The sequence below is a fragment of the Sturnira hondurensis genome, unplaced genomic scaffold (assembly GCF_014824575.4).
Source record: "Sturnira hondurensis isolate 20B ecotype Veracruz unplaced genomic scaffold, ASM1482457v3 Scaffold0022910, whole genome shotgun sequence".
Lineage (NCBI taxonomy): Eukaryota > Metazoa > Chordata > Mammalia > Chiroptera > Phyllostomidae > Sturnira > Sturnira hondurensis.
The window spans coordinates 7,760,248-7,787,023 of NW_028095541.1; the positions used below are offsets into that span (position 1 = coordinate 7,760,248).

The following is a 26,776-nucleotide window of genomic DNA, read 5'->3' on the forward strand; positions in this document are numbered from 1 at the left end:
CCCCCATCTCGGGAATGGCAGATCTGTATTTCTAACTCCTTAGGAACACTACGGCAAATTTCAAACTCCAGAAGTCCTTAAACTAAATTCATTATTTTAACCTCCTGTTTCCCTGACTCTAACTAAACCCTTCCGAAAATTGCTTCTTTCCAGCTCCCGGGAAATCACCCTCATTTCTCAATTAAATAGCAGCACCCACTTGTCCTAAATTCTAACTTTGGATTCACCGCCCCGCCCATTGGCCAAATTGGGCCTGGAAGCTGAAACAGAAAAACCCTAACCCTGGACTGGTCCGGGAGGACACGGCGGGCCTGCGCAGCCTCGGCCTTGCAGCGGGGAACGCGGCCTAGGCTCCCACAACCAGGCGCGGCCGGGGCGCGGCCTGGCGGGGGCGGAGCTCCGAGGTCTCCTTTGCTCGGCGGAGGTCAGCGGGAGAGGGGAGTCAGGAGCTCGGAAGCGTCCAGAGAAGAAGACCCCAGAGTCCGAAGGCACTTGGAGAGGCCCGATCCTTTGGCAGGTGAGTGGGCGCCGCGGGGTGTCCTGAGTTGGCAGCCTGGGTTGCGGGTCTGAAAGACGCAGACGGTCGGGGTGTGGTGTGCAGACCCGCGTCTCCCGGAACTAGCAGGTCGCACCCGGGGTCCGCTTTTTTCGTTTCCAGAAAGCCAAACGGCGTGTCTGTCTTATGAAATTTGGGTTTCAGAGCAAACTTTTGCAAAAGTCCAGGATTTTGGTGGACAACCAGGGAATACCGCGAATAATTGGGAACACTGTATGTGATAGGAACACGTACTATCAGGGGAAGTCCAAAGTCAAAAACCTGGTAATGAGATCAGTAATCCCTGTTGAGGCGGATTCGTTCAATCTCAGCTTCTAGAAAAGCAGGGCTCTGCCCAGTGTTCAGCCTTTCCACTCTGGGTTACAGAATGACAGTAAACATAAAGATCTACAGAATGTGGCGTTAGAATAAAGGAGAAATTCACTCCGAGTGTGTGCACGTTGCAGATGCCGAAGTGCACTAACTTGAGCCTGTATTCAGTGAGCACTTAACAAGTTCCTGTGTGCTCAGAGCTGTGATGTGCCGCCGGAGTTGGAGAAGCACGAGAGTGGGTGGCCTTTCTTTTGAGGGGTTCAATAGTCCCCTTAGGGAAGTGCGGAAGTGATGCCATTTGGGTCCAAATATGCAAATAGTTTCAGAAGGCCCTTCTGTAATCCTAGCTTTAATGGATGAGCGAATTTTTAGTAAGCAAGCATTTATTGCATGCCCACTGTGTGCCCTAGCACTTACTGAGTGCTTAGTGTGTAGCTTAGAGCCTAGGGAGATAAAGATCAAAAAGACACTGCCCTTCCATGGAAGCTGCCCTCCTGGAGAAACTGACAAGAGTTAAGAGAACAGCCAATGGTAATAGGGACTTGTGTGATTACAACTGCCTGCTGGGGGTATGGGGAGGCCCCAACCCCTTGGGACCCGGATCGGAGCCTGAGGGTTCCCGGGGAGGCTCCCAACTGCCACCATGGTTTCTGGACAGAGTTGCCAGAATTTGTGAAAGGAGGGCAGAGAGTTTCCCAGGACCTCGAGGGTGTGTCCCTAAGCCACCGTCTGATGGCTGGAAGACTCACTTATCTGGAGAGGTAGAGCTGGGCAGTCGGCCTCCTCCAGTTTAGAGACTGTCTTGGAAATTGCTAAAGATTTATTAGAGCATTTTGGTGTTTTGTTCATATGTTCTTAGATTTTTAACTGTCAGAGCTTAAAAACAAAATAGGTTTGTCTAAATAGGATGGTCTGATATCTTTCACAGTATTCATTATCATTTCTCATCTACAAAACATGGTAATTATGAGTCATTTGGAATGTAAAAGATGACACATGAAATTAGTAAATATTAGTGCTACAGAAAGGCAGAGTTAAATCAAGCGACTTCGGTTTAACTAGGTCACATAAGGAAAGAAAAAGTGAACTCCTAATATGTTCATTTGTTGGAAAGTGCCTACTAGGTCCTGAGTGGGATACAAGTGTGGGGTGAGTGTAGGGGGAAAGAGTACTAGCAAGAAGGAACAATATGTGTGAAGGCCCTGAGAACCAAGTTTAAGGTTGTTGCCAACCTGAAGAAAAAGCCAGTGTGGTCAGGGCAGAATGAGAGTGGTGTGTAGGATGACACTGGGAAGAGAGGCTAGGCCTTGAACCGTAAGAAATTTGAATCTCATTTGAAATGGAATAAAAAAAAGTTCCTGGCTTAGTGGATTGGGTGCCATCCTGCAAACCAAAGGGTCACTGGTTCAATTCCCAGTTGGAGCACATCCCTGGATTGCAGGCTGGGTTCCCCATTGAGGGTGTGCTACCTATCAATATTTCTCCTGCACATCATTGACAATTTTCTCCCTCTCTTTCTCCCTCCCTTCCCCTCTCTCTAAAAATAAATAAAATCTTTTTTAAATATATTTTATTGATTATAGCATTACAGTTGTTCTATTCCCCCCTTCAATCCCCTCCACCCGCACACTCCCTCCCCCACCATTCTGCCCCCCTTAGTTTATAACCACGTGTCTCAAGTTCTTTGGATTCTATATTTCCCCCACTATTCTCGCCCTCCCCCCTATCTATTTTCTACCCACCATCTATGCTATTTTCTGTGCCCTCTCCCCCCTTCTCCCCCTCCCACCCCCCTGTTGCTAACCCTCCATGTGTTCTTCATCTCTATGGTTCCACTCCTGATCTAGCTGTCCTCTTGGTTTGCTTTTGTTTTAGGTGTGGTTGTTAATAGCTGTGTGTTTGCTGTCCTTTCACTGTTAATATTTTTCATCTTCTTTTTCTTATATAAGTCCCTTTAGCATTTCATATAATAAGGGCTTGGTAATGATGAACTCCTTGAACTTGACCTTATCTGAGAAGCACTTTATCTGTCCTTCCATTCTAAATGAAAGCTTTGCTGGATAAAGCAATCTTGGCTGTAGGTCTTTGGATTTCATGACTTGGAATACTTCTTTCCAGCCCCTTCTTGCCTGTAAGGTCTCTTTTGAGAAATCCGCTGACAGTCTGATGGGTACTCCTTTGTAGGTGACTGTCCCCTTATCCCTTGATGCTTCTAGGATTCTCTCCTTCATTTTGGTCTTGGCTAATGTAATTATGATGTGCCTTGGTGTGTTCCTTCTTGGGTCCAACTTCTTTGGCACTCTCTGAGCTTCCTGGATTTCCTGGAAGTCTATTTCCTTTGCCAGACTGGGGAAGTTCTCCTTTATTATTTGTTCAAATACGTTTTCCACTCGTGGCTGTTTCTTTCCCCCTTCTGGTACCCCTATAATTCGGATGTTGGAACGTTTAAAGATGTCCTGGAGGTTCCTAAGCCTCTCCTCATTTTTTTGAATTCTCATTTCTTCATTCCTTTCTGGTGGGATGTTTTGTTCTTCCTTCTGGTCCATTCCATTGATTTGAGTCCCCGTTTCCTTTCCATCACTATTGGTTTCCTGTGCATCTCCCTTCATTTCAATTAGTTTAGCCTTCATATGTTCCTCTAATTTGTGACTTTGTTCCTCTAATTTGTGACTATAATCTACCAGTTCTGTGAGCATCCTGATAAATAGTGTCCTGAATTGTGCTTCTGAGAGGCTGGCAATTTCTCGGTCGCTTAGAGTTATTGGCTCTGGGACTTTGAGTTCTTCTTGTGCCATCTTTCGGGTTGTTCGTGCCTGTTCCATAGCAGGATCAGAGCCCTAAAGTGTTCACTAGAACAGGGCAACTAAGTCGCTGGGTTGTGACGTTGTATGTGGGGGCGGGGTCAAAGAGGGACAATGGCTCTCACTGGTATTGCAGGGCAACTAAGTCGCTGGGTTGTGACGCTGTATGTGGGGGCGGGGTCAAAGAGGGACTATGGCGTCCTGTCCGCCGCCTGCCGCCACGGCCCTCACCGGTGCCGCAGTTGCTGCCGTCACCGGGCCCACGCGTTTCGTCCCACTGCACGCGAGTGTGCCACCGCCGTCAGCCCTCGCCCCCTGGGGCCTGCGTGGTCTGTCTCACTGTGCGCGAATATGCGCCCGCGGTCTGCCCCGCACCCCAACTGGTTCCCGTCTGCCTGCGCGCCTGGGTCGGGGGCCCTGTCCTGCCCGACCCTGCTCGCTGCTGGCTCCGCCCCTCTTACCGTCCCCGTTGAACGGTTAGATGTAGTCGGACTTCCGTATAATTCAATTTTCTGTCCTTTGGTTGTGTCTTTGTTTCTCCAAACCTTTGTTGTATTCAAACTTGGTTGTGGGAGAAGGCACAGTGTTTCCACCTATGCCTCCATCTTGGCGGAAGTCTCTATTTTTTACATTTTTTAATGCTTCTGTATTCTTAAATCACATTTGATTTGTAACTGAAATCTATCATGTTTCTCTTTTTGTAATTGAAATCTATCATGTGTATTGAGTCTATAGGAAACGATCTTTGGGTGTCATAATGTCAGACATAAAAGCTAGAAATTATTCTAAAAGCAAAATACGTATTGCAAACACAGGCAATATTCAACTTTTGTGATTATAATATGATTGCAGTCTCTTTTTTTAAAATAATGCCCAACTTTCCCACAGTTTGCATGTAGAACAATTCTAAAGTCATTGACATTTATATTCATTGGAAAGTAAATTCTTAAAAGCTGTGAGTTGAAACTTCTTTTCCTACAGGATGACTTTGGGAATCTTCGCCAATTGTACCTTCTGTTTGAAAGTCAAGCACTTACCTGGTCAACAGAAGAAAAAGCTACAAACTGACATTAAGGAAAATGGTGGAAATGTTTCCTTTTTATTAAATCCTCAGGTATTTGCAAGTTTCCTAAACTCTTTTCTGATAGACATTGTGCCTGAGGGGAGTGCAGGGGGTGGTGAGAGGAGTAGGCAGAGACAACTGGCAGCAGGAAGTCAGCAAAGACAGGGGAGTGACATGGCTAACAGGGAATCTGGACTGGAGAAAGGCAGAGCAGGGAAGGCCACCAATCCGTCTTTCCCTGTTCCTGTGAGCTGTAGGCAAACCTACTTGCTCTGTGAATCTGGTATCATCAGAGCATAGCCGATAACATCCATGGAGGTAACACCAGACCAGCCAAGTCTGTTCTCAAAGGAGAAAAGCTAGAATGTGCAGTGTTTGCCGCAAGCACTGCTATCACTCTCCAGTATGTCAACACTGGAGTGACACCCATAAGGGTTGCTCCTAGGGGACAGAAAAAACAAAACAAAAACATGCGTTGTAAACTGATCTTTGTACTTTGTTTATTTAAAGGTGGAAGGAAGCTACCTTCTCTCTTGAACTGTAGGCCTGACAGTTTAGATATGGAATTTCATAGCTAGATGAAATCTTGCAAATAACAACGGTTACCCTGCTCTGTTTTAACCACCTCATCATAAGAAGTAAAAATTGAAATTCAAAGTCTTTAGGTTGCATACAAGTGCATGCCCTGCCCTGTGCGTGCTCTTCCTTGTGTTAGCAGGCTGATGGGGCTGCCCTTTCCTGGACCAGAACCCTGGGCTAGCTTACGGGAGCTGGGTTTGCTCCATGAAGCACAGTCAACTCCGGCTGGATGCTGGGTGCTTCTCTAGCATTTGGTAGTTTGCCCATGAATATTAGAAATGGAATGGCCCTGTTTTCCTCCAGGTCAGGCAGAATTGTCTGTACTTCCCTATACAACTTTTCTCACTGACTTGTCTTACCATTTCTGTAGATGATGAATAACAGTTCATGCCCCTTATACCCTCTCAGTGTACCTTCGGCACAGAGAATATCAACATGGGCTCTCACTTTTAGAGTCTCTCACATATGGACTTCAACCTTTTCAGCAGTTGCTTTGCCAGTATCTATGAACATTTGAAATGTGCGTACCAGCTATTGTAATGAAGGAGTTAGCACAGTATGTAACGATGAGGAATGATCTCCAAAATAAGTTGTTAAGTGGAAAAGCTGTGTGTCTAGTATGCTGCTGTCTGCTAAGTACTTGTATTTGTCTTATCTACGTAGGATAGCTCTGCAAAGTATAGCTGAGAACAAGCTACAGCAGGTTCCTCTGGGGACAAGAACCTGGAGAAATGATGGGGAATAAATTAACTTATTATTGTAATTTTACTTTCTACCTAGTCTACAATGTACATATACTACTTATTTTTAAATAAGTTAATAAAATTGCAAATTAACAAGTTAAAATAAATACCCTTTAAGCCTTCTATTCTACCCCTAAGGAAAAAAATAAGTTGCACAAAGAACTATATATGAAGATATTCAGCACATTGTTTAGAGGAGTAAATATTTGGAAATGACCTCTAGGGTTGGTTAATCAATCATGGTACATCCATATCCATACTCTTAAAAACTTGATTTTTTTAACTCTAATGTAGCAATTAATTCTACTATTTATAAGAGTTATAGATATCTGGGAAAAATTGTTACAAATTACCTTCTAACAGGACTTGTTTCAAAGGTGAAAATTACAGTTATAAAACCATTTAAATTTTGTTTTTACTAATGCATAATGATTCTTTTTTCTTAGTGTACACATGTGATCTTAGACAGTGCTGATGTTCTGAGTCGGTACCAACTGAACTCTATCCAAAAGCACCATATCCACATTGCAAACCTGGATTTTATATGGGAATCTATCAAAGAAAGGAGACTCTTGGACGTAAAGAATTACAGTCCTAACAAGTCACAGGACAGTGCACCACTTCCTTGTCAAGAGGCAAGCAGTTCTGGTAAGCGTTTCATATCAAGCACTCAGTATATTATAGGTGCTATAGTAAACATTTTGGTTTGTCAAAGATATCATAGACAAAGCATGGTCCAGATATACTACATAAAAATTAGGTTTGTTGTTATCTCAGAAAAATGGGTGGCAAATAGTGAAGGACAAAGACTTCTTTAGCAATAGAAATAGATTTGTCCATATCCATTCTAGTATGATCAGAATCAAAATGACTACAAAAAAGACTAATAGTCTCAGTAAACTTGATGTGTAATTTAACTGGGAAGAGGAAGAACCTTTGTGTTAAAAAATTATCATCAAAAAGTAATGACTGCAAATTTTATGACCAGGATTGGCTAAAGAGGTTCTTTCCAGACTTCCGCCAAGATGGAGGCATAGGTGGAAACACTGTGCCTTCTCCCAGCCAAGTTTGAATACAACAACGGTTTGGAGAACTAGGACACACCCAAAGACCAGAAAATTGAATTATACGGAAGTCCGACAACTACGAACCATTCAACAGGGACAGTAAGAGGGATGGAGCCAACAGTGGAGCAGGGTCGGGCAGAACAGATCCCCCGACCTAGGCGAGCAGGCAGCCCGGAACCAGTCAGGGTGTGGGGCAGATGGACCGCGGTCGCACATTCGCACACAGTGAGACAGACTGTGCAGGCCCCAGGGGGTGAACCCAGTGGTGGAGGGCTGACGGCGGTGGCACACTCGCGTGCAGTGGAACGAAACGCGTGGCCCGGTGACAGTGGTGGCTGCGGCGCCGGTGGGGGCATGGGGGCAGACGGGACGCCATAGTTCCTCTTTAACCCTGCCCCCTCATATAACGTCACAACCCAGCGACTTAGTTGCTCTGCTCTAGTGAACACCTTAGGGCTCTGATCCTGCTATGGAACAGGCACAAACAGCCCAAAAGATGGCGCAAGAAGAACTCAAAGTCCCAGAGCCAATAACTCTCAGTGACCGAGAAATTGCCAGCCTCTCAGAAGCACAATTCAAAACACTGTTTATCAGGATGCTCACAGAACTGGTTGATTATAGTCACAAATTAGAGGAACATATGAAGGCTAAACTAATTGAAATGAAGGGAGATGTCCAGGAAACCAATAGCGATGGAAAGGAAACTGGGACTCAAATCAATGGAATGGACCAGAAGGAAGAACAAAACATCCAACCAGAAAGGAATGAAGAAATGAGAATTCAAAAAAATGAGGAGAGGCTTAGGAACCTCCAGGACATCTTTAAACGTTCCAACATCCGGATTATAGGGGTACCAGAAGGGGGAAAGAAACAGCCACGAGTGGAAAACTTATTTGAACAAATAATAAAGGAGAACTTCCCCAGTCTGGCAAAGGAAATAGACTTCCAGGAAATCCAGGAAGCTCAGAGAGTCCCAAAGAAGTTGGACCCAAGAAGGAACACACCAAGGCACATCATAATTACATTAGCCAAGACTAAAATGAAGGAGAGAATCCTAGAAGCAGCAAGGGATAAGGGGACAGTCACCTACAAAGGAGTACCCATCAGACTGTCAGCGGATTTCTCAAAAGAGACCTTACAGGCAAGAAGGGGCTGGAAAGAAGTATTCCAAGTCATGAAATCCAAAGACCTACAGCCAAGATTGCTTTATCCAGCAAAACTTTCATTTAGAATGGAAGGACAGATAAAGTGCTTCTCAGATAAGGTCAAGTTCAAGGAGTTCATCATCACCAAGCCCTTATTATATGAAATGCTAAAGGGACTTATATAAGAAAAAGAAGATGAAAAATATGAACAGTGAAAGGACAGCAAACTCACAGTTATTAACAACCACACCTAAAACAAAAGCAAACCAAGAGGACAGCTAGATCAGGAGTGGAACCATAGAAATGAAGAACACATGGAGGGTTAGCAACAGGGGGGTGGGAGGAGGAAAAGGGGGTAGAAGTAACAGAAAATAAGTAGCATAGATGGTAGGTAGAAAATAGATGGGGGGAGGGCGAGAATAGTGGGGGAAATACAGAATCTAAAGAACTTGAGACATGTGGTTATAAACTAAGGGGGGGGAGAATGGTGGGGGAGGGAGTGTGCGGGTCGAGGGGAATGAAGGGGGGGGAATAGAACAACTGTAATGGTATAATCAATAAAATATATTTTTGAAAAAAAGCGATTCTTTCCAAAAGATGATGTCTCCCAAAGCAGCACATCTCCTTTATAAACCCAGATTTTATTTTGGAATCTGGCTGAGAAGAAAGCCTTTGGACATAGAGAAATGCACTCCTCATGAGACAGGTTAAAGTCAAGCAGTTCTGATAAATACTAATAAGCACATGATATGTTAGATATCATCTTGTATGATATTAATTGCATTATTTATAAAAGTAGACATCTAAGTGTTTGGATGTGGTTTNATTTTTGAAAAAAAGAGATTCTTTCCAAAAGATGATGTCTCCCAAAGCAACACATCTCCTTTATAAACCCAGATTTTATTTTGGAATCTGGCTGAGAAGAAAGCCTTTGGACATAGAGAAATGCACTCCTCATGAGACAGGTTAAAGTCAAGCAGTTCTGATAAATACTAATAAGCACACGATATGTTAGATATCATCTTGAATGATATTAATTGCATTATTTATAAAAGTAGACATCTAAGTGTTTGGATGTGGTTTAGCCTCTTTAGACAAGTGCTTGTCCAGAAATGCTGTCATCAGACTATCTTGCTGTCTCAGAAAATTATAGGTGAAACAAAAAGGCAGGATGATAAATTCCTTTTACAATGGAAAACATTTTTCAACATCCAGAATAATATAGTCAGATCCAGAATTATTGAAAATATACTGATGGCTTTTGAAATGTAGGTAGCATAATTAGAACTGAAAAGAAATTCTCACATTAGAAGAGTTAATCCTATCGATCATAATGCTCTAGATAGTGATACTATTCTTCTGTAAGAAAAAGATGAAGCAAACATTGCTCAGCCTTACATAGGAGCCCTGAATTTCCCTCCTCCAAACTGGAACACGTTTGTGACCTGATGGCACTCAGGCACTCATTCTGATCCTGTGTTGTACTAGAAATGCACTTCATAACTATGCTTACCATTATCTTGTGAAGAGAAAAATGCCATTTGAAATTGATGCTTATCAATGAGTTTCACATAATGCAAATTATATGGCAATTCTCCTCACCTATTTTAGTAGCCATTCTATTTTAATTGCCATTAAGATAGTATGTTCTCACTGACTTTTGACTACCATCCTCCTTTCCCACCTGTATTGATATTAAATCACCAATAACTTAAGCTAATTTAAGAACACTTTTATTTTATTTTTTATTTTAAAGTATATTTTATGGATTATGCTATTACAGTTGTCCCATCTTTTCCTTCCCTTTATCAGCCTCTGCCCTGCACCCCCATCCTTCCAGTACTCCCCCAACCCTTCAGTTCATGTTCTTGGGTCATATACATGAGTTCTTTGGCTTCTCCACTTCCTATAGTAACCTTAACATCTTCCTGTCTGTTTTGTACCTACCAATTATGCTTCTTATTCCCTGTACCTTCTCCCTCATTCTCCTCCCTCACACTCCCCATTGATAACCCTCCATGTGATCTCCATTTCTGTGATTCAGTTCCTGATCTAGTGTTTGCTTAGTTTGCTTTTGTTTTTGTTCTTAGATTCAGTTGCTGATAGTTGTGAGTTTGTTGTCATTTTACTGTTCATATTTTCTATCATCTTCTTTTTCTTAGATAAGTCCCTTTAACATTTCATATAAAAAGGGCTTGGTGATGATGAACTCCTTTAACTTGACCTTCTCTGGGAAGCACTTTATCTGCCCTTCCATTCTAAATGAAAGCTTTGCTGGATAGAGTAATCTTGGATATGGGTCCTTGCCTTTCATGACTTGGAATACTGCTTTCTAGCCCTTTCTTGTCTGCAAGGTTTCTTTTGAGAAATCAGCTGACAGCCTTATGGGAACTCCTTTGTAGTTAACTCTCTTGTTTTCTCTTGTTGCTTTTAAGATTCTGTCCTTATCTTTAATCTTGAGTTATGATGTGTCTTGGTGTGACACCAGTTTAATTATGATGTGTCTTGGTGTTTTCCTCCTTGGATCCAACTTCTTTGGGACTCTCTGAGCTTCCTGGAGTTGCTGTCTATTTCCTTTGCCGGCCTGAGGAAGTTCTCCTTCATTATTTGTCCAGATAAGTTTTCAATTTCTTGCTCTTCCTTTTCTTCTTCTGGCATCCCTATGATTTAGATGTTATAGTGTATAAAGTTGTCCCAGAGGTGCATACCTAAGCCTCTCCTCATTTTTTTGAATTCTTGTTTCTTCATTCTGTTCTGGTTGAATGTTTATTTTTCCCTTCTGCTTCAAATCATTGACTTGAGTCTCTTCACTGTTGGTTTCCCGTATATTTTTCTTTATTTCACTTTGTATAGCCTTCACTTCTTCTTTATTTTGCATCTCTACTCAATCATTTCTGTGAGCATCCCGATTACCAGTTTTTGAACTCTGCATCTGATGTCTATCTCCTTGTTACTTGGCTCTTTTTCTGGAGTTTTTATCTGTTCTTTCATTTGGGCTTTATTTCCCTGTCTCAGTGTACCTATTACATTTTAAGGGGCGGAGCTGTAGGCATCCCCCATGGTGGGGCAACCCACTTTGCTTTGTTGTGACATTGTATGTAGGGGAGGGGTCTGAGAATGAACAGTGCCACTCGCTGGGCTCTCTTCTTGCTTCTAATCACTTCCTCCATTACCCTCGGGTGAATTGGACCCTTCTGGTGCTGATTCCCAGGTGGGTGGATTTGTGTATATTCTGGGACCCAGAGGGTCCCTCCAACCAACTCTCCTGTGAGGCTGGGAGTTTCTCCCACCACTGCAACCCCTGCAGGTTTTCAGAGAGATTTTGAGGCTTTACGTTCCTGCACTGGAACTCTGGGTTGCACAGTCTGCCTCACTCCCCAGTTGTCTCCCAGTATATCACCACATGAATGTGGTACTGCCCAGCACGCCAACCACTGCCTTGCCTGCCCAGCCCACCAGCTGCCACCTTGCCCTGTGTCCTCTCTATCCTGGCTGCCTGTCTCTGCTCCTCCTACCAGTCTGGATGTTTGTTTAACCCCTTGGTTGTCGGACTTCCATACAGTTCAATTTTCTGCCAGTTCTGGTTATTTTTTGTTTTCAAATTGGTTGTTGTCTTTCTTTTGGTTGTGTGAAGGAGCAAAGCATATCTACCTACACCCCCATCTTGGATGGAAGTCTAAGAACACTTTAAAAAGATAGAATAACATGGCAAATATGCCCTGCATTCAAGAATCTTGACAGTTCCAGCATTTAACCAATTTTAACAAAAATTGTTAACCAATTTTAATAAAACCTTGAGTAGTAAAGAAGTGTTTTGTTTGTTTTCATTTTAGATGTGAAGACAGATAAGCTATGCCCGGATAATGCCACAGAGATGAAGAGCATTGTGAAACTTACTGAGTAATCTAATTCTTGTTGTTCAGACTGGATGATTTGCAAAATGTTTTACGAACCTCAAGCACAGTATTAAAATATTATTAGTACAGCAGTATTTTTGGTAGTATTTTACTTTTGCTTTTGGTAGTATGTTGCTTTTCAAGCTCCTTATTTTTACTTCTTTAAGATATTTTACTTCAACTAGTATAATGATAATTATTTTTATCTTCTCAGTATTATGAGAGATTAGATGTAGTTGTGACATTGATTTGAAAAAAGAAAAACCACTGGAGATGAAATATGGTCTGTCTGCTCACTCTTTTACCTTACTGAATAGCATTTAGAAAGAGTTCTTGGCCCTGGCTGGTGTAGCTCAGTGGACTGAGCATGGGCCTGTGAACCAGAGGATCGTGGTTCGATTCCCAGTCAGGGCACATACCTGGGTTGCAGGCCAGTTCCCGGCAGGGGACACATGATACATTGTGTGTTCTCGGCAGAGGCAACCATACATTGATTTTTCTCTCCCTCTCTCCTTCCCTTCCCCTCTAAAGATAATAAATTAAAATATTTTAAAAAAAAAGAGAAAGAGTTCTTTATTTTCCTCCTGATATTTTCAAAAATGGAAATAATAATAACCTTCCAAATGGAGTATGTGAGTCTGAAGCTCTGAATGGCTTCTTAATGCATACCCAAGACTGCAGTGTCAGAGAGGCATCCCATTTTGCCTCATTTTACTTGCTAATAGTAATGCTAAAAGAGAGAATAAGTATTAAAATCAGAAATACAAATGATGAGAAGTCTGACACCTTTATTTTTAACAGGAGTTGACTGTAGTACAGAGCGGTGTGGACCTGTCTGGAGTGACATGGTGTCTAAGGGTTCATCTCAGAGTGAATACAGGCAGCCTGTCTATGAGGAGCTGTGATTTGTCCAACATGCTGGTCTGTTTCTTTTATGCCTGTGCTTTGTGCCATCCCCGCTATTCAATGCAGACATCAGCACTCTAGAATTACGTAAAGAAGGAATCCAACTCATTCCACAAGAACTTTTAACTATTTTTACAATATCTAAGGAGGCATTAGGGACTGACAGTGCATTTTGAATGGAGTTAGAAATACAAGAAAAATTTTATGAAAATCCTGTTTAGTCTAAAAGTTGATTGTAATATTAAAATTTTAATTGTACAAATTTCAGGTTTTCTACTGAGAATGTTGAAATTCCTCATTTTCCTGAAGATTTTGAAGTTGCAAAGTATGACGTCTTGGAAAAAGTAAGAGTTTGATTTCTATTTGGAAAAAAAGGCTGTCTGAATGTCTTGTGAATGTTCTTCCTGTTTGATAATTGTCTCATTGGTTTGAAAAATTATGCATGTCCTGAATGATATTTCTTAATACATAAGTTGATTTTTAATGGTCAAGAAAATTTTTACATTTTAAACTCTAATGTTTAATTTTTAGTGTGAGAGTGATTGCTTGTAATTATTGTAAAAATAATACATGCTTGTAATAAAGTATAAATAGAATACAATATTAATAGAACATTAAAAATACAGGTCCTCCCTGTTTTTAACAGTTTCTGATATATTAAGAGGTTTGGTACAAGTATTTACACCATCTTGAATTTCCATTACTTTTCATTTAAAAGAAAAATAAAAAACTTTTCTCCAATATCACACAAATGCAATTTAACTTTAACATTCAAAATGATGCTCCATTTATTTTTTTTGTATTTTAATAAAATGTAACTTGAAAATGACATTCCATCTGTGTTAAAGAAGATACAAAAAGTGAAGGAAATAGACTTCAAGGAAGTTCAGGAAGCCTAGGAGTCCCAAAGAAGTTGGACTCAAAGAGGAACATACCAAGGCATATCATCATTAAGTTATCTAAGACTAAAGATAGAGGGAGAATCTTAAAAGTAGCAAGAGGAAAGGAGAAAGTGACCTACAAAGGAGTGTCCATAAGGCTATCAGCTGATTTCTTAAAAGAAACCTTACAGGCAAGAAGGGGCTTAAAGAAGTATTCCAAGTCATGAAAAACAAGGACCTATATCCAAGATTACTCTATCCAGCAAAGCTTTCATTTAGAATGGAAGGGCAGATAAAGTGCTTCCCAGGTAAAGTGAAGTTAGAGGAGTTCACCATCACCAAGCCCCTATTATATGAAATGTTAAAGGGACTTATCTAAGAAATTGAAAGAGATAAAAAACTATGCACATTAAAATGACAACAAACTCAACTATCAACAACTGAACCTAGAAAAAAAAAACAAACAAAAAAACCAAAAACAAATACTAAGCAAGCAACTAGAACAGAAACAGAACCAGAGAAATGAACATTATATGGCAAGTTTTCAGTGGGAAAAGGGAGGGAAAGAATGGGGGTAAAGGTACAGGGAATAAGAATCATAATTGGTAGGCATAAAATAGATGGGGAGAGGTTAAGAATGATATAGAAAACAGACATCAAAGAACTTATATGTACAACCCATGGACATGAACTAAGAGGGGGGAATGCTGGAGGTTTGGGGGGTGTAGAACAGGGGGGATAAAGGAGGAAAAATTAGAAAAACTAAAGGTATAATTAATAAACTATACTTAAAAAAAGAAAAGTGTTATCATTTAAACATATACAGCTAGACCTACAGTAAAAATACAGGAGTGAAATATACCTAAATATTAATAGTGGTTATATATCTATACTATGATTCCAGTTTATTTTTATTTTTTTCTTTGAACTTTTTGAATTTTCTGCATGATATCTCCAAATGAGCATGTACTAGTTTTATAATCAGTCTTTTATAATGGCGTATACAATTTGTTGTTTAATGAAAGCTGCTTATGATAGACCAAGCTGTTTTCTAGGTGGGGCCCCAGGGAGGTCAGGAAACTGCCGTGGTGGAGTTGCAGTGCTCCCAAGACCCAGGGGACCCAGCCTTCCTCATAGCTGCACACTTCCTCCTGGCCGGTGGCACTGAGGTAATGGTCTTTCTATCAATTCCTGTGTGTTTATCTATCCTTGTTCATAACTAGTTCCCTTAACATTGGCCAGTAACCAGCCAATCTATTCATATTTTTTGTTTTGCCTGGTACATAGATTTGAAAAGTGAAAATGTGTTTCCTTTTGAAAATCGCCAGGTAAGGAGAGCAGGGTAAGCCTAGCACCCCTTGACCAGAGCAGCACAGGGGAGCTCATCAGAGGAAGACACTCACTGTATAGGGTTCTTACCCCTGTACTGAGCCCCTCACAGAAACTTTGCATACTTTTCAAAGCAATCCATTCACACACCTACTATGTACCAAACATTCTACTAGAGGCCAGAATCCAAATATAAAGAATACTTACATCTGCCCCTCAGAAATTGCCACCTGGGAGGAAACAGCACATTTGTGACTGTGACCCACTGTGACAGTGAGACGTCTGTGAGCTATTGTATGCTCCAAGCAGCAAGGAGGGCTTTGTAGAGACCAACCTAAAACAACTATGAAACAAAAATAAATTCAGAACTAATACCTAAAGTTCAAGGAAAATGCCACAAAACCATCAGACTATCTTCTATTGTTAGACATTCAGCTTACAGTCAGGAAACAGCAGCACACACAGGCGCTGCTCAGTGGGGCAGGTGGTCCTCCCAGCATTTCGCTCAGGCTGTGGACATGCTTGCTTTGTGCCCACACCAGGGTTAGCCCTGGGCAAGGAAGGAGGCTCATGTCAGGTGGGTGCTGATCCACCTGGCTTAGAAGCCCACCCCCAGGAGCCCCTGACTTTTAGAACGGGGCCTCAGTTGAGATGCCCTTAATTAAGGGAAGTGTCTGTTATTAGAGTCACTTCTCCCAGGGGAACCCATCATGCAGGTTTCCCATCACTATTTATGGTTCATTCACTGAATTTCCAGTCCCAATGCAATTGATTGATAAGCCACTATTACCAAAGCTATTTTGCCTAGTATTACAGCTGACACTCTACCCATAAAGGTTTCCATGGGAACAGCTATAAAAAGTTAATCCAAGTTCAGGTGTGTCCAAGAAGGGGAAAGGGTTTTGTTAACCTTTCACTTCAACATGTAGGCTATATTTGGTGGAGGATTTAGTTGTGTGGGTAAAAACTAAAAATCAACTTGGAATGTTATTGTTTTTTTTTCCTTTATTGAGAAAAAGATGATGACGCTGCCTAGGCCAGCATGTCTCTTCCTGCTCCCTATAGGGCTCATTGCTGAGCACCCTCTTCAAACGTGTGAGTCTCCTTGGTGTGTCTGTTCACCTTGATAGAAACGACCCTCACTTAACAAGCAGAGAAGGGGCTGTTCCAGAAGAGACTCTCTTCTAGGCCCTCCTCTTTTATTAAACTATTTGATGGAAATTATGTTAAATTCCACCTTTTTAAAAAAAGATTTTGTTTTTTAATGGTTTATTTTAAATATTTATTTTTTTTCAGTAGTCAAAACTCTACTTTCTTAAATGCAGAACTTGAACATGACATATTTTTTGCCACGTTTGAGAGGCATCCTGTCCAGGAGGAGGTTTGTCAGTCTCGTGGCTCCCTTGACAGTAGCAGGGATCTAATGCCTTGTTTATGTTCCTATCCCCACGGTATATAGTAGGTACTCAGTAAAGATGGACGCTAAGTTACTGTATCCTCATATCCTCACGTTTTTGCTACCTACTGTATTCACAGCCTAGAAATCAGTTCTCTGTAAAGTACACCTCTGCGGATGCAAGTGAGTACTACAAAAATTACATTGAAGAGCTGAAGAAACAAGGATTTCTACTAAGAGAATCTTTTACCCCTGAAGCCACCCAATTAGCATCTGAAAAATTGCAAGCAGTAAGATTGATTTATTTATGTTATTTTGTGTTATTGACTATTTTTAAGAGAAATGTTTTCTTTATGGCAAATGAAAAACTGGCCAGAGAGAAGAGTGGGAGTCAGCAAAAGGAACAGTGAATCCACAGAAAGGCTTGGAGGCTGTGAGGGGAGTGAGTTCCAGGATGAGCTTCAAAACTTAGGGTTTCTTTCAGCAACAGATCATCACAACTTTCAAAAGTTTCCCCTACAACCTGGGCGAGGAGTCAGGGGTCCTTCACCCTTAATACCACTTAACTTCATTCCACTGGCAGGCTTAAAGTTGAGAGTGAAGAAAATGGCAAAAAGAAAAATAAAATGGGACTAAAAGAGACAAGGGGGTGCAGAGGGATGGTTTAGGGAGGAGGGGGAGGGGGAGCTGAACAGAAAGGGGAGGCCCATAGTATCAACAGTTACTTGGGTGTGAGCAGCCTTCTCTTGGCTGTAATTATTCTCATACCTCCGATCATCTCCATTAAAAGTAAACCTACCCATGAAAACTTTGTTTTTTTTCTATTTTGTTGCAGTTGCTATTGGAGGAGGCAATACATTCAAGCACTCTGAGCCAAGAAGTGAGCGATCTACTGGAGATGATTTGGACAGAGGCGCTGGGCCACCTGGAGCACACGCTCCTTGAGTCCATGAGCAGGATCAGTCTTAATGATGTAAGTCATGCATGTCCTTGAAACAGAGCCTGTACCCTGACAAATCTGCTTTCCTGGTTGCTTAGCCTCAGTGGTGCCACTTCTGTTTGAGCAATGGTTCAGTTCTTTTTAGATGCACTCCTGTTCTTTCTTCTTATCATGGAGCAGTCCACACTGAGGGGAGATAAGCTTTGAAGAAAACCAGACATTCCCACGTGTAAAATGTCAGGCATGATTGCTGATCAAAGCTTGGCTTATCAGGAGGCCTGCTCCTCTTGGTCAGGAGGTTTGTAGCAGGCCTGAGAGACATGGGTGCTCTTGGTCCTCTCATCCCTAATCAGACCCTAATCTACTCCATTGTACCTGCTTCAGAGCCTTGTACCTCTGACCCTCCAGGGGGAAGGGAGGCAGGCTCCCAGTGCCCCAGAAACTGTTCTTAATTATATACAATTAAAAGAGTAGATGAAAGAAAATATTCTCAGTGATCCAACTTATACAAGTACATTCTCATATTCAAATGATACAGATGATTGCTCTATGGAATTAAATGAATTTATTTCAGGGCAAAAATGTTTCCTGAGGTAGAGTCCAAAAGGAACTTGTGTCATTCAAAACATGTTCTGGTGGGGTTTGCTCCTAGTTTGATTCTGACATGTTTCTAAATGTCTCATGTGAAAAGCAGGTCTCCTACCATTGCATGAGCACTCCTCTCTCTGTGCATATGCAGATATAGACATATGGATCATGTGTAGCGCAGACTCTGGTTCTTCCCTCTCGTTGAGCCAAGCCAGTTTGGGCAGCTCCTCACGGTGTTGTCACCACCACCAGGATACATCTCCAGTAAACACTGTGTTTGTTTGATGACAGGTGTCCAGAAAACTAACATTTGCAACATGTCTGACAACTGTTGTAGCTATTTTATACATTTCTTCACTTTCTATATGATTAAGATCTAATTCTAATAAGTGTATCACCTTCCGTTTAAAGGTGAGCAAGGCAGAGGGAATTCTCCTCCTAGTAAAGCAAGCACTGAAAAATGGAGAAACAGAAGAGCAATTGCAAAAGATGATGAGTGAGTTCTACAGATTAATACCTCACAGAGATACAACAAGAGAAAAGGTTAACCTGAGACTGTTAGCCAAGAAAGAGGACCTCTGCCAGGTAAATCTCTGGAATATAGAATTCAGTTTAAAATATGTTGGGGGAGGGTATTTTCAAAAATGATGAACAAATTAACACTGAATCACAGAAGTTATCTCTAGAGTTTGCACAAAAATAAATTGCTGAGACATTTTAGAATGTTTTTAGTCCTCGTGGAAGTTTTCTGAACCATATTTCCCAACTGGAAGGTGTTGGAATAGTAGTAAAATTACACATATGTTTAGAATTGCTACTCTGTAAAAGAATTTTCCAGATCAAGACATGAGCTGGGATTCTTTCTGCAAAGAAACACAAAGTTGCCCCTGACTTAAACAATGAGGATATGTATTATCTCGTATTACCTTGTATAACAAGAAGTCCAGATGTACGGTGCCTGCTGGTCCAGTGCACTTCAAGGTTATAGCTCTGATCTGCCTGTAAAATGACAGCTTCTGTCAGCCTGGCTCCCCTTTCCATCGACTTACAGCTGCAATTCATAGCATCCCACCTAGAATATGTGTTTTGGTTTCTCTTAGAGGAAGCTCCAGCAGACTTTTATTTCTTTAGTCAGAATTGAGTAATGTACATTCCTGAGGCAGTCACTGGCCAGGGGAAATGGAGTTAATGTGACTGCTCAGAAATGGGTCATTCCCCTTGAGCTGTGGGGGGAGGAGCAGGGCTCAGTTAGCAAAAAGGAGTATGGCAGGGAGGTGGCCACAGTCCACACCACCTTGGATGAACCCATGTGACTCTCTGGCTCTGAGTTGTCTTATTCATGCTTGAAGGGATGGAGCCAAGGTCAGAGGCACCTGACCTAAACTTCAGAGGAGTTTCTATATGTCAAGTTTTAAGCTTTTGGGGGAAATCATAGCTTTCAGCAGGTTCTCAGAGGAGTCTGTAACCCAAATCAGTGAAGAATCGACAATGAGATGATATGGGACCCTTGCAAATGTAAATTCCATGATTCTTGCATCCAGAGTGAAGAACCTCTATCAATGGTTTTGCTACTGAGAGGGGATGAATGCTGCCCACCCAGATAATTTTTAACTTAAATTTTATATTTTCAAAAGATAATGTATCTACATAATTAAAAATTCAAAATAATACTAAAAAAGTACACTCAGAACAGTTTCTGTTGTGCGCTGTCCCCTTTGACCCATCCCCACTCCTCACACTGATAAACATTTTTACTAGTTTGTTAGTCTTTGTCCAGTTTCTTTATGCAAATCAATACAAATAAGAACATAGCATATTACTTTATATAAAAATAGAGGGTGGAGACTTCTGGCCAAAGTGGAGGCGTAGGTAGACATACTGTGCCTCCTCGTATGACCAAAATAAGGACAACAAAAATTTAGAAACAAAATAACAACCAGTACTGACAGAAAATTGAACTGTATGGAAGTCCAACAAACAAGGAGTTAAAGTAGACATTTTCATCCAGACCGGTAGGAGGGGCAGAGTTGGGCAGCCAGGTGGAGAGGGGTCATGGGCACCCCCCCCCCAAAAAAAGCAGCAGCTGGTGAACCCAGCTGGTGGCAGGTGGCAGCAGGCAGATCCAGCAAGGTGGCGGATTGTGGAGGGACTTGGCGCACAAGGTGGCTGGCAGAACTGGGCAGTCCCACAATTATGGGCAGATAAACCAGGTGAAACTGGGTAGCATGATGGACCATGCAACCCAGGGTCCCAGCATGGGAAATAAATCCTCAAAACACCAATTGAAAACACCTGTGGGGGTTGAGGTGGCGGGAGAGACTCCCAGCCTCACAGGAGAGTTCCTTGGAGACACCCACAGGGTCCTAGAACTTACACAAGCCCACCCACATGGGAATCAGCACCAGAAGGGCCCAGTTTGCTTATGAGAAGCTGCAGGAATGACTGAAATCTGGCAGAGAGCAGAGCGAGTGTCATTGTTCCCTCTTGGACCCCTGCCCCACATACAGTGTCACAACCCAGCAACATGGGTTGCCCCACCCTGGTGAATGCCTAAGGCTCTGCCCCTCACTATGTAACAGGTGTGTCGAGACAAAAAAAATGGCCCAAATAAAAGAACAGATCAAAGCTCCAGAAAAAATACAACTAGACAACAAAGAGGTAGCCAGCCTATCATATGCACAGCTCAAAACACTGGTAATCAGGATGCTCACAGAATTGGTTGAATTTGGTCGCAAATTAGATGAAAAAATGAAGGCTATTCTGAGTGAAATAAAGGAAAATGCACAGGGAACGAATAGTGATGGGAAGGAAACTGGGACTCAAATCAATGGAGTGGACCAGAAGGAAGTGAGAAACAACCAAACAAAAAAAGAATGAAGAAACAAGAATGAAGAAAAATGAAGAGAGGCTTAGGAACCTCCAGGACATCTTTAAACATTCCAACACCCAAATTATAGTGGTACCAGAAGGAGAAGAGGAGAGCAACAAGTAGAAAACTTATTTGAACAAATGATGAAAGAGAACTTCCCTAATCTGGCAAAGTAAATAAACCTCCAGAAAATCCAGGAAGCTCAGAGAGTCCTAAAGCAGGTGAACCCAAGAAGGAACACATCAAGGCACATTATAATTACATTAGCCCAAGATTAAAATGAAGGAGAGAATCCTAGAAGCAGGAAGAGATAAGGGGACAGTCACCTACAAAGGAGTTCCCATTAGACTGTCAGCTGATTTCTCAAAAGAGACCTTACAGGCAAGAAGGGGCTGGAAAGATGTATTCCAAGTCATGAAATCCAAAGACCTACATCCAAGATTGCTCTATCTAGCAAAGCTTTCATTTAGAATGGAAGGGCAGATAAAGTGCTTGTCAGATAAGGTCAAGTTCAAGGAGTTCATCATCACCCAGCCCTTATTATATAAAATGTTAAAGGGACTTATCTAAGAAAAAGAAGATAAAAAACATGTATAGTAAAATGACAGCAAACTCACAATTATTAGCAACCACACCTAAAACAAAAGCAAACTAAGCAAACAACTAGAACAGGAACAGAACCACAGAAGTGGAGATCACATGGAGGGTTAGCAACAGGAGAGTGGGAGGAAGTCAGATGGGAAGAAGGTACAGAGAATAACTAGCATAGATGGTAGGTAGAAAATAGACAGGGAGAGGGCAAGAACAGTATGGGAAATGTAGAAGCTAAAGAGTGTGTAACTATGACACATGGACATGAACTAAAGTGGGGAAATGTGGGGGGGGTTGTGCAGGATGGAGGGGAGTGAAGGGGGAAAAGAGACAACTGTAATAGCATAATCAATAAAATATATTTTGAAAAAGAAAAAATAGAGGGTGGAATAATATTTAATAATAGTGTACATTTTTTTGTCATTCTGTACCGACTTCCCTCATTTAAAATGCTCTGTATGTGGGGATTATCTTCATAGTAGTCCACTGTGGGATGTGCCACGTTGGGCGGCATACCCCCTGTTATTGCACATTTCAATTCTTTCTGGACTTCACTATCACAAACAGAGCCACAGGGAATAACCGTGTGTGTTTGTCATCTCTTCCGTGTAGTGATAGCTCTGGGATATGGTGCCAGCAGTCAATGTGCTGGATTAAAGGATGTAACTGTGATAGACTTTGTCTGATTCCCTCACGGGGTGATACTGCTCTGCCCTCCCACCACCAATGCCTGAGTTTCTATTTCGCTATTCACGCCAACAGAGCATTTGTCAATTTCAGACTTTACCAATCTATCAATAGGAACGGCCCCTCCGTGTGGCGAGCCTGAGCACCTTTTCAAATGGTTAAGGGATGTTTGTGTTTCTTTTTCTGTGAACAGTCTGCTCATGGCCTTTGCTTCTTTTCTTTTGGGTCTTGGTCGTTTTCTTCATGATTTTTAGGTCCTCTTTATAAGTTAGGGAGCTTCATCTGTGATATGAGTTGCAAGTATTTTCTACAGTTATTTGGTTATTTTACTTTGGTTATGATGACTATGTTGGTGGTAGTTAACTTGTTCTCTACCATACAGAATTTTTTACTTCTATTTAGGCAAATGTATCCATTTTTTAAAATTTAGTTTTCAATTACCATTGCCATACAATATTATATTAGCTTCATGTATCCAACATAGTGATTATACTTATATAACTGACAAAGTGATCACTCCAAAAAATCTACCCACCTGGCTCTATACATAGTTATTGTGATATTATTGACTGTATTCCCTGTGCTATACTTTGCATCCTTGTGACTGTTTTGTAACTGGAACTTTGTACTTCTTAATCTTTTATTTTATGGTTGGTGCATATAAAGACTTGTGGCAATACCCGTTTTATTCCCAAAGATGCTAAAAGCAGCATAATTCTCTATTAAACCTAATTCAGATTATCTAGGAGCTGTGTTCCCTCCTCCAAGCTCCATTACCTACAGGTATATTAATCTTCTTGGGTTCCCACTTGGGGAAGGGACCCATGTCCTATGCATCTTTGTATCTTTCGAGTCTAATACAATGCGTGCCATACAGAACGCACTTAATGACTTTTTTGTTAAGCAGAATTGAACTTTCAGCCTGTGGATCTGAGTTTCTGTTTTGTCACTCTCCCTTCCTCACTGCAGGATCATGAACAATTAATTAGTTTAACTTCTTAATCCTCACTTTCTTCATCTATACAATGAAGACAATAAGATCTAATAATAGCAAGTCCAGTGTTGTAGTATAGTTAAAGAAATAATGTACCCCAACACACTTTATGAATAATGAAGTACTGTCCTCATGTACACTATTATTATTTTTTAAGATTTTTAGATTTTTTAAATTCATTTTCAGAGAGAGGGGAAGGGAGAGAGAAAGATGGAGAGAAATGCCCCTTTTTACTACAAAATCTTTTATTACAAAATCCTAAGCATGTACTTCTGTAACAGAACAATATCACACTCAAGCATACCATATGACATTTTAGGTGAAATGTTCAAATTAAAACTATAAATTATCACACCTATATTATTACCCTACCAACCACACTCAAGCAGGCATTACTTCTACCGGACCCTGTAGTTTGCTATCACTGAAGTAACTATATTACTTTTAATATGCCACTTACATGCCCTGGCTGGTGTGGCTCAGTGGACTGAGCATTGCCCTGTGAACCAGAGTTGCTGGTTTGATTCTCAGTCAGGGCACATGCCTGGGTTGCCGGTCAGGTCCCCAGTGGGAGGCGTGCAAGAGGCAACCACACATTAATGTTTCTCTCTCTCTCTTCCTTCCTTCCCTTCTCTCTAAAAATAAGATGAATGAAATCTTAAAAAATATATGCCACTTACAATACAGGCAGATATTAATAATAAAAAGCTTTGGTGAGTAAAGCTTATTTTTCCAATCTTTTTGAGAAAATATGATGCAAATTTTTGGATATGTGGTAATTCTAACATCTGTGTATCATTTCCATCCACAGCTAGTAAGAGACATGGTTAATGTCTGTGAAACTAATCTTTCCAAACCTAACCCACCATCTCTTGCCAAATACCGAGCTTTGAGATGCAAGATTGAGCATGTAGGACAGAACACAGAGGAGTTTTTAAGACTTAGGGAAGAGGTATTGCAAAATAATCACAGGTAAGCATGAAGAAATGCATTTTGATCTGTTCTTCTGTAATGTTATTTCAGATTTGGAAATGATCAGTTGTCACAGTTACCTAGATACATGAATTCTCAGTAACAAGATAACTGTGTTGTGATGACCAGTTACTTCTTCTCTGTGTGTGTTTTTTTTAAATTTTAAATTGGTTTTAGAGAAAAAGAGGAAGGGATAGAGAGGGGTGGGAAAAACATTAATTTGTTATTTTACTTATTTATGCATTCATTGTCCATGACTTGACTGGGGATTGAACCCACAGGCTTGGTGCATGGGGATGATGCTGTAACCAACTGAGCTGCTCGGCCAGGGCTCTTCTGTATTTATAACAGGCCATGAGGCGGTGTGCCATGCTTGAAAAACACTCCCTACTATTCCACTTGGATTTCAAGGTTACCAAATCTTAATGAGAATTAAATTATAAAAAATTAAATCAGCCCTAACTGGTGTGGCACTGTTGGTTGGGCATCATCCCACAAACCAAAAGGTCACAGGTTTGATTCCCAGTCAGGACACATGCCTAGGCTGTGAGTTCAGTCCCTGGTTGCAGCAAGTACAGAAGGCATCCTATCAATGTTTGCTCCTGCATTGATGTTTCTGTCCCTCTTTTTCTCTCTCCCTTCCCCTTTTTCTAAATAAAAATAAATAAATGAAGTTTTTAAAAAAATTTAAATCAAAGGGTATTTAAGGTTCTGTTTGAAGGGTGTTACATAATAAAATGAATGTAAATTAAGGTTTTAAGGTACAAAAATATGTGTGTAACAGTTTCTAAAATGACCACTCTATGGCATAAGCATCTCAAAAACTTATAAGAGCTATGGCATCCCTCCACATCAGTGACCTCTTTCCTCACTGACTGTGCACCGTCCTGTTTCCTGTGCTGGTGTGCATTCTGCAACCCAGGGTAGCAGTAGTAATGACAAACACAGATGATCAGCTGCTCAGACAGCTCTCAGTGGTGCTGAGGCCTTTGTGAAGTCACCTCAGCCAAGAGCCTGGACCCAGCCTCAATGGCTCAGAAATTACTTTCATTGATTTTTCTCAAGGGTGGAGACAACTTTTATTGTCTTGGTTGTTCAACCCACGGCAGCACCCCTCTGCCTGAAGTCTCTCTTTTGGGCATTGCTGGCATCTTGAATCTCAGATAACATCCAAGTAAACCTGCTTCAGCCTTTCACATACCTTAGAGCCAACGGTGGCGAATGGCAGCTTTCCTACCAGCTTGGGGGGACCAGTGGTTAAATTTTTAGAAATTTTGTAACTGATTGTTAAACCATTAGTATAAGAATTTATACCATGGAAGTCTGCAAATGCCACAAATCAGGTAATGTGTAGGTTTTGTTGTTGCTAGGAGCTGGTTTTCCAGGGCTCTACTCGAACCAGACCAGCCACTCCTTCCTGTGGACAGATTCGGACCTGTCTCACAATATGTTCTGTCTTCCTTGGGTGGTAATCTTTAAGTTCCATTCCCAATACCACTTCCACCCACTAAGAAGGTTCTGTTTTAAAAAGTGGTGAATTATAAGTGTTGATGAAAATGCAGAGAAATAGGAACCCTCACACATTGCTTGTAGAATGTAAAATGGCACAGCTGCTATTTCGCTATTCCTCAATAAATTAAACACAGAATGAGCATGTGCCTCAGCAAGTCCACCCTGGTTGCAGACCCAAAAGAACTGAAAATAAGTTCTCAGACGGATACTTGTTCATGAATGTTCACAGCAGCACCATTCAAAAACCAAAAGGTGGAAACAACAGAAATATCCATTAATGGGTGAATGATTCAAATAACAAAATAGGATATATACATGTAATGGAATATTACTGAGCCATTAAAAGGAATGAAGCACTGACATGTGATGCAACACAGATCACCCTTAAAACCATGATGCTGAGTGAAAGAAGCCAGACAGAAAAGACTACATATAGTTTGACTCCGTTTATATGAAATGTCTAGAATAGATAAATCTGATACATGGAGACAAAAAGCAAGCTGCCTGGTCTCAGGAAAGGAGGAATGGAGGCTGACTGCTAAATGAGTATGTGGTATTTGGGGTGATGAAATGTTTAGGAACTAGATAGAGTGGTGATTGCACATTTTGAGTATACCAAATACTGAACTGTACACATCAAAATAGTTAAATTTATGTTGCGTGAATTTTGCCTCAATTAAAAAAAATCCATTCTTTAGATCCTTTCCAGATTTTGCTTTGATATATAATCAAATTATTTTGATTTCTTTTGGTTTGACTTTTGACCCTCCCCTTGATTTCTGCTGTGATCTAATCCTAATGAAGAACCTAGTGACAGTGAAGGTAGAATCAGGAGGGTGACTGGCTTTTCCCAGGGAGTCAAAGGGAAGACCTGAGAGGGGAGTGCAGCTCAGCCACGAGATACAAGTCAGGCAAGCCTTTGGAGACCTTGCCATCCCACCCCTCAAAG

At 41.3% G+C, this 26,776-nt stretch overlaps 1 protein-coding gene across 2 annotated transcripts in view; it reads left to right on the top strand.

Annotated features, from left to right (window-relative positions):
* Window positions 1-387: 387 nt before the first annotated feature.
* PARP4 (poly(ADP-ribose) polymerase family member 4) overlaps window positions 388-26,776 on the top strand; it is a 121,877-nt gene continuing 95,488 nt past the window's right edge. Inside the window, exons 1-10 of one of the 2 annotated variants that reach the window (XM_037037281.1) lie at window positions 388-517; window positions 4,651-4,783; window positions 6,501-6,702; window positions 12,100-12,166; window positions 13,337-13,412; window positions 15,005-15,118; window positions 16,815-16,964; window positions 17,510-17,647; window positions 18,614-18,787; window positions 24,155-24,315. In XM_037037281.1, coding sequence (XP_036893176.1) covers window positions 4,652-4,783; window positions 6,501-6,702; window positions 12,100-12,166; window positions 13,337-13,412; window positions 15,005-15,118; window positions 16,815-16,964; window positions 17,510-17,647; window positions 18,614-18,787; window positions 24,155-24,315 — 1,214 coding nt within the window. In that variant the 5' untranslated portion in view covers window positions 388-517; window position 4,651. The remainder of the gene's footprint in view (window positions 518-4,650; window positions 4,784-6,500; window positions 6,703-12,099; window positions 12,167-13,336; window positions 13,413-15,004; window positions 15,119-16,814; window positions 16,965-17,509; window positions 17,648-18,613; window positions 18,788-24,154; window positions 24,316-26,776) is intronic. The other variant, XM_037037282.1, reaches the window with a different exon arrangement.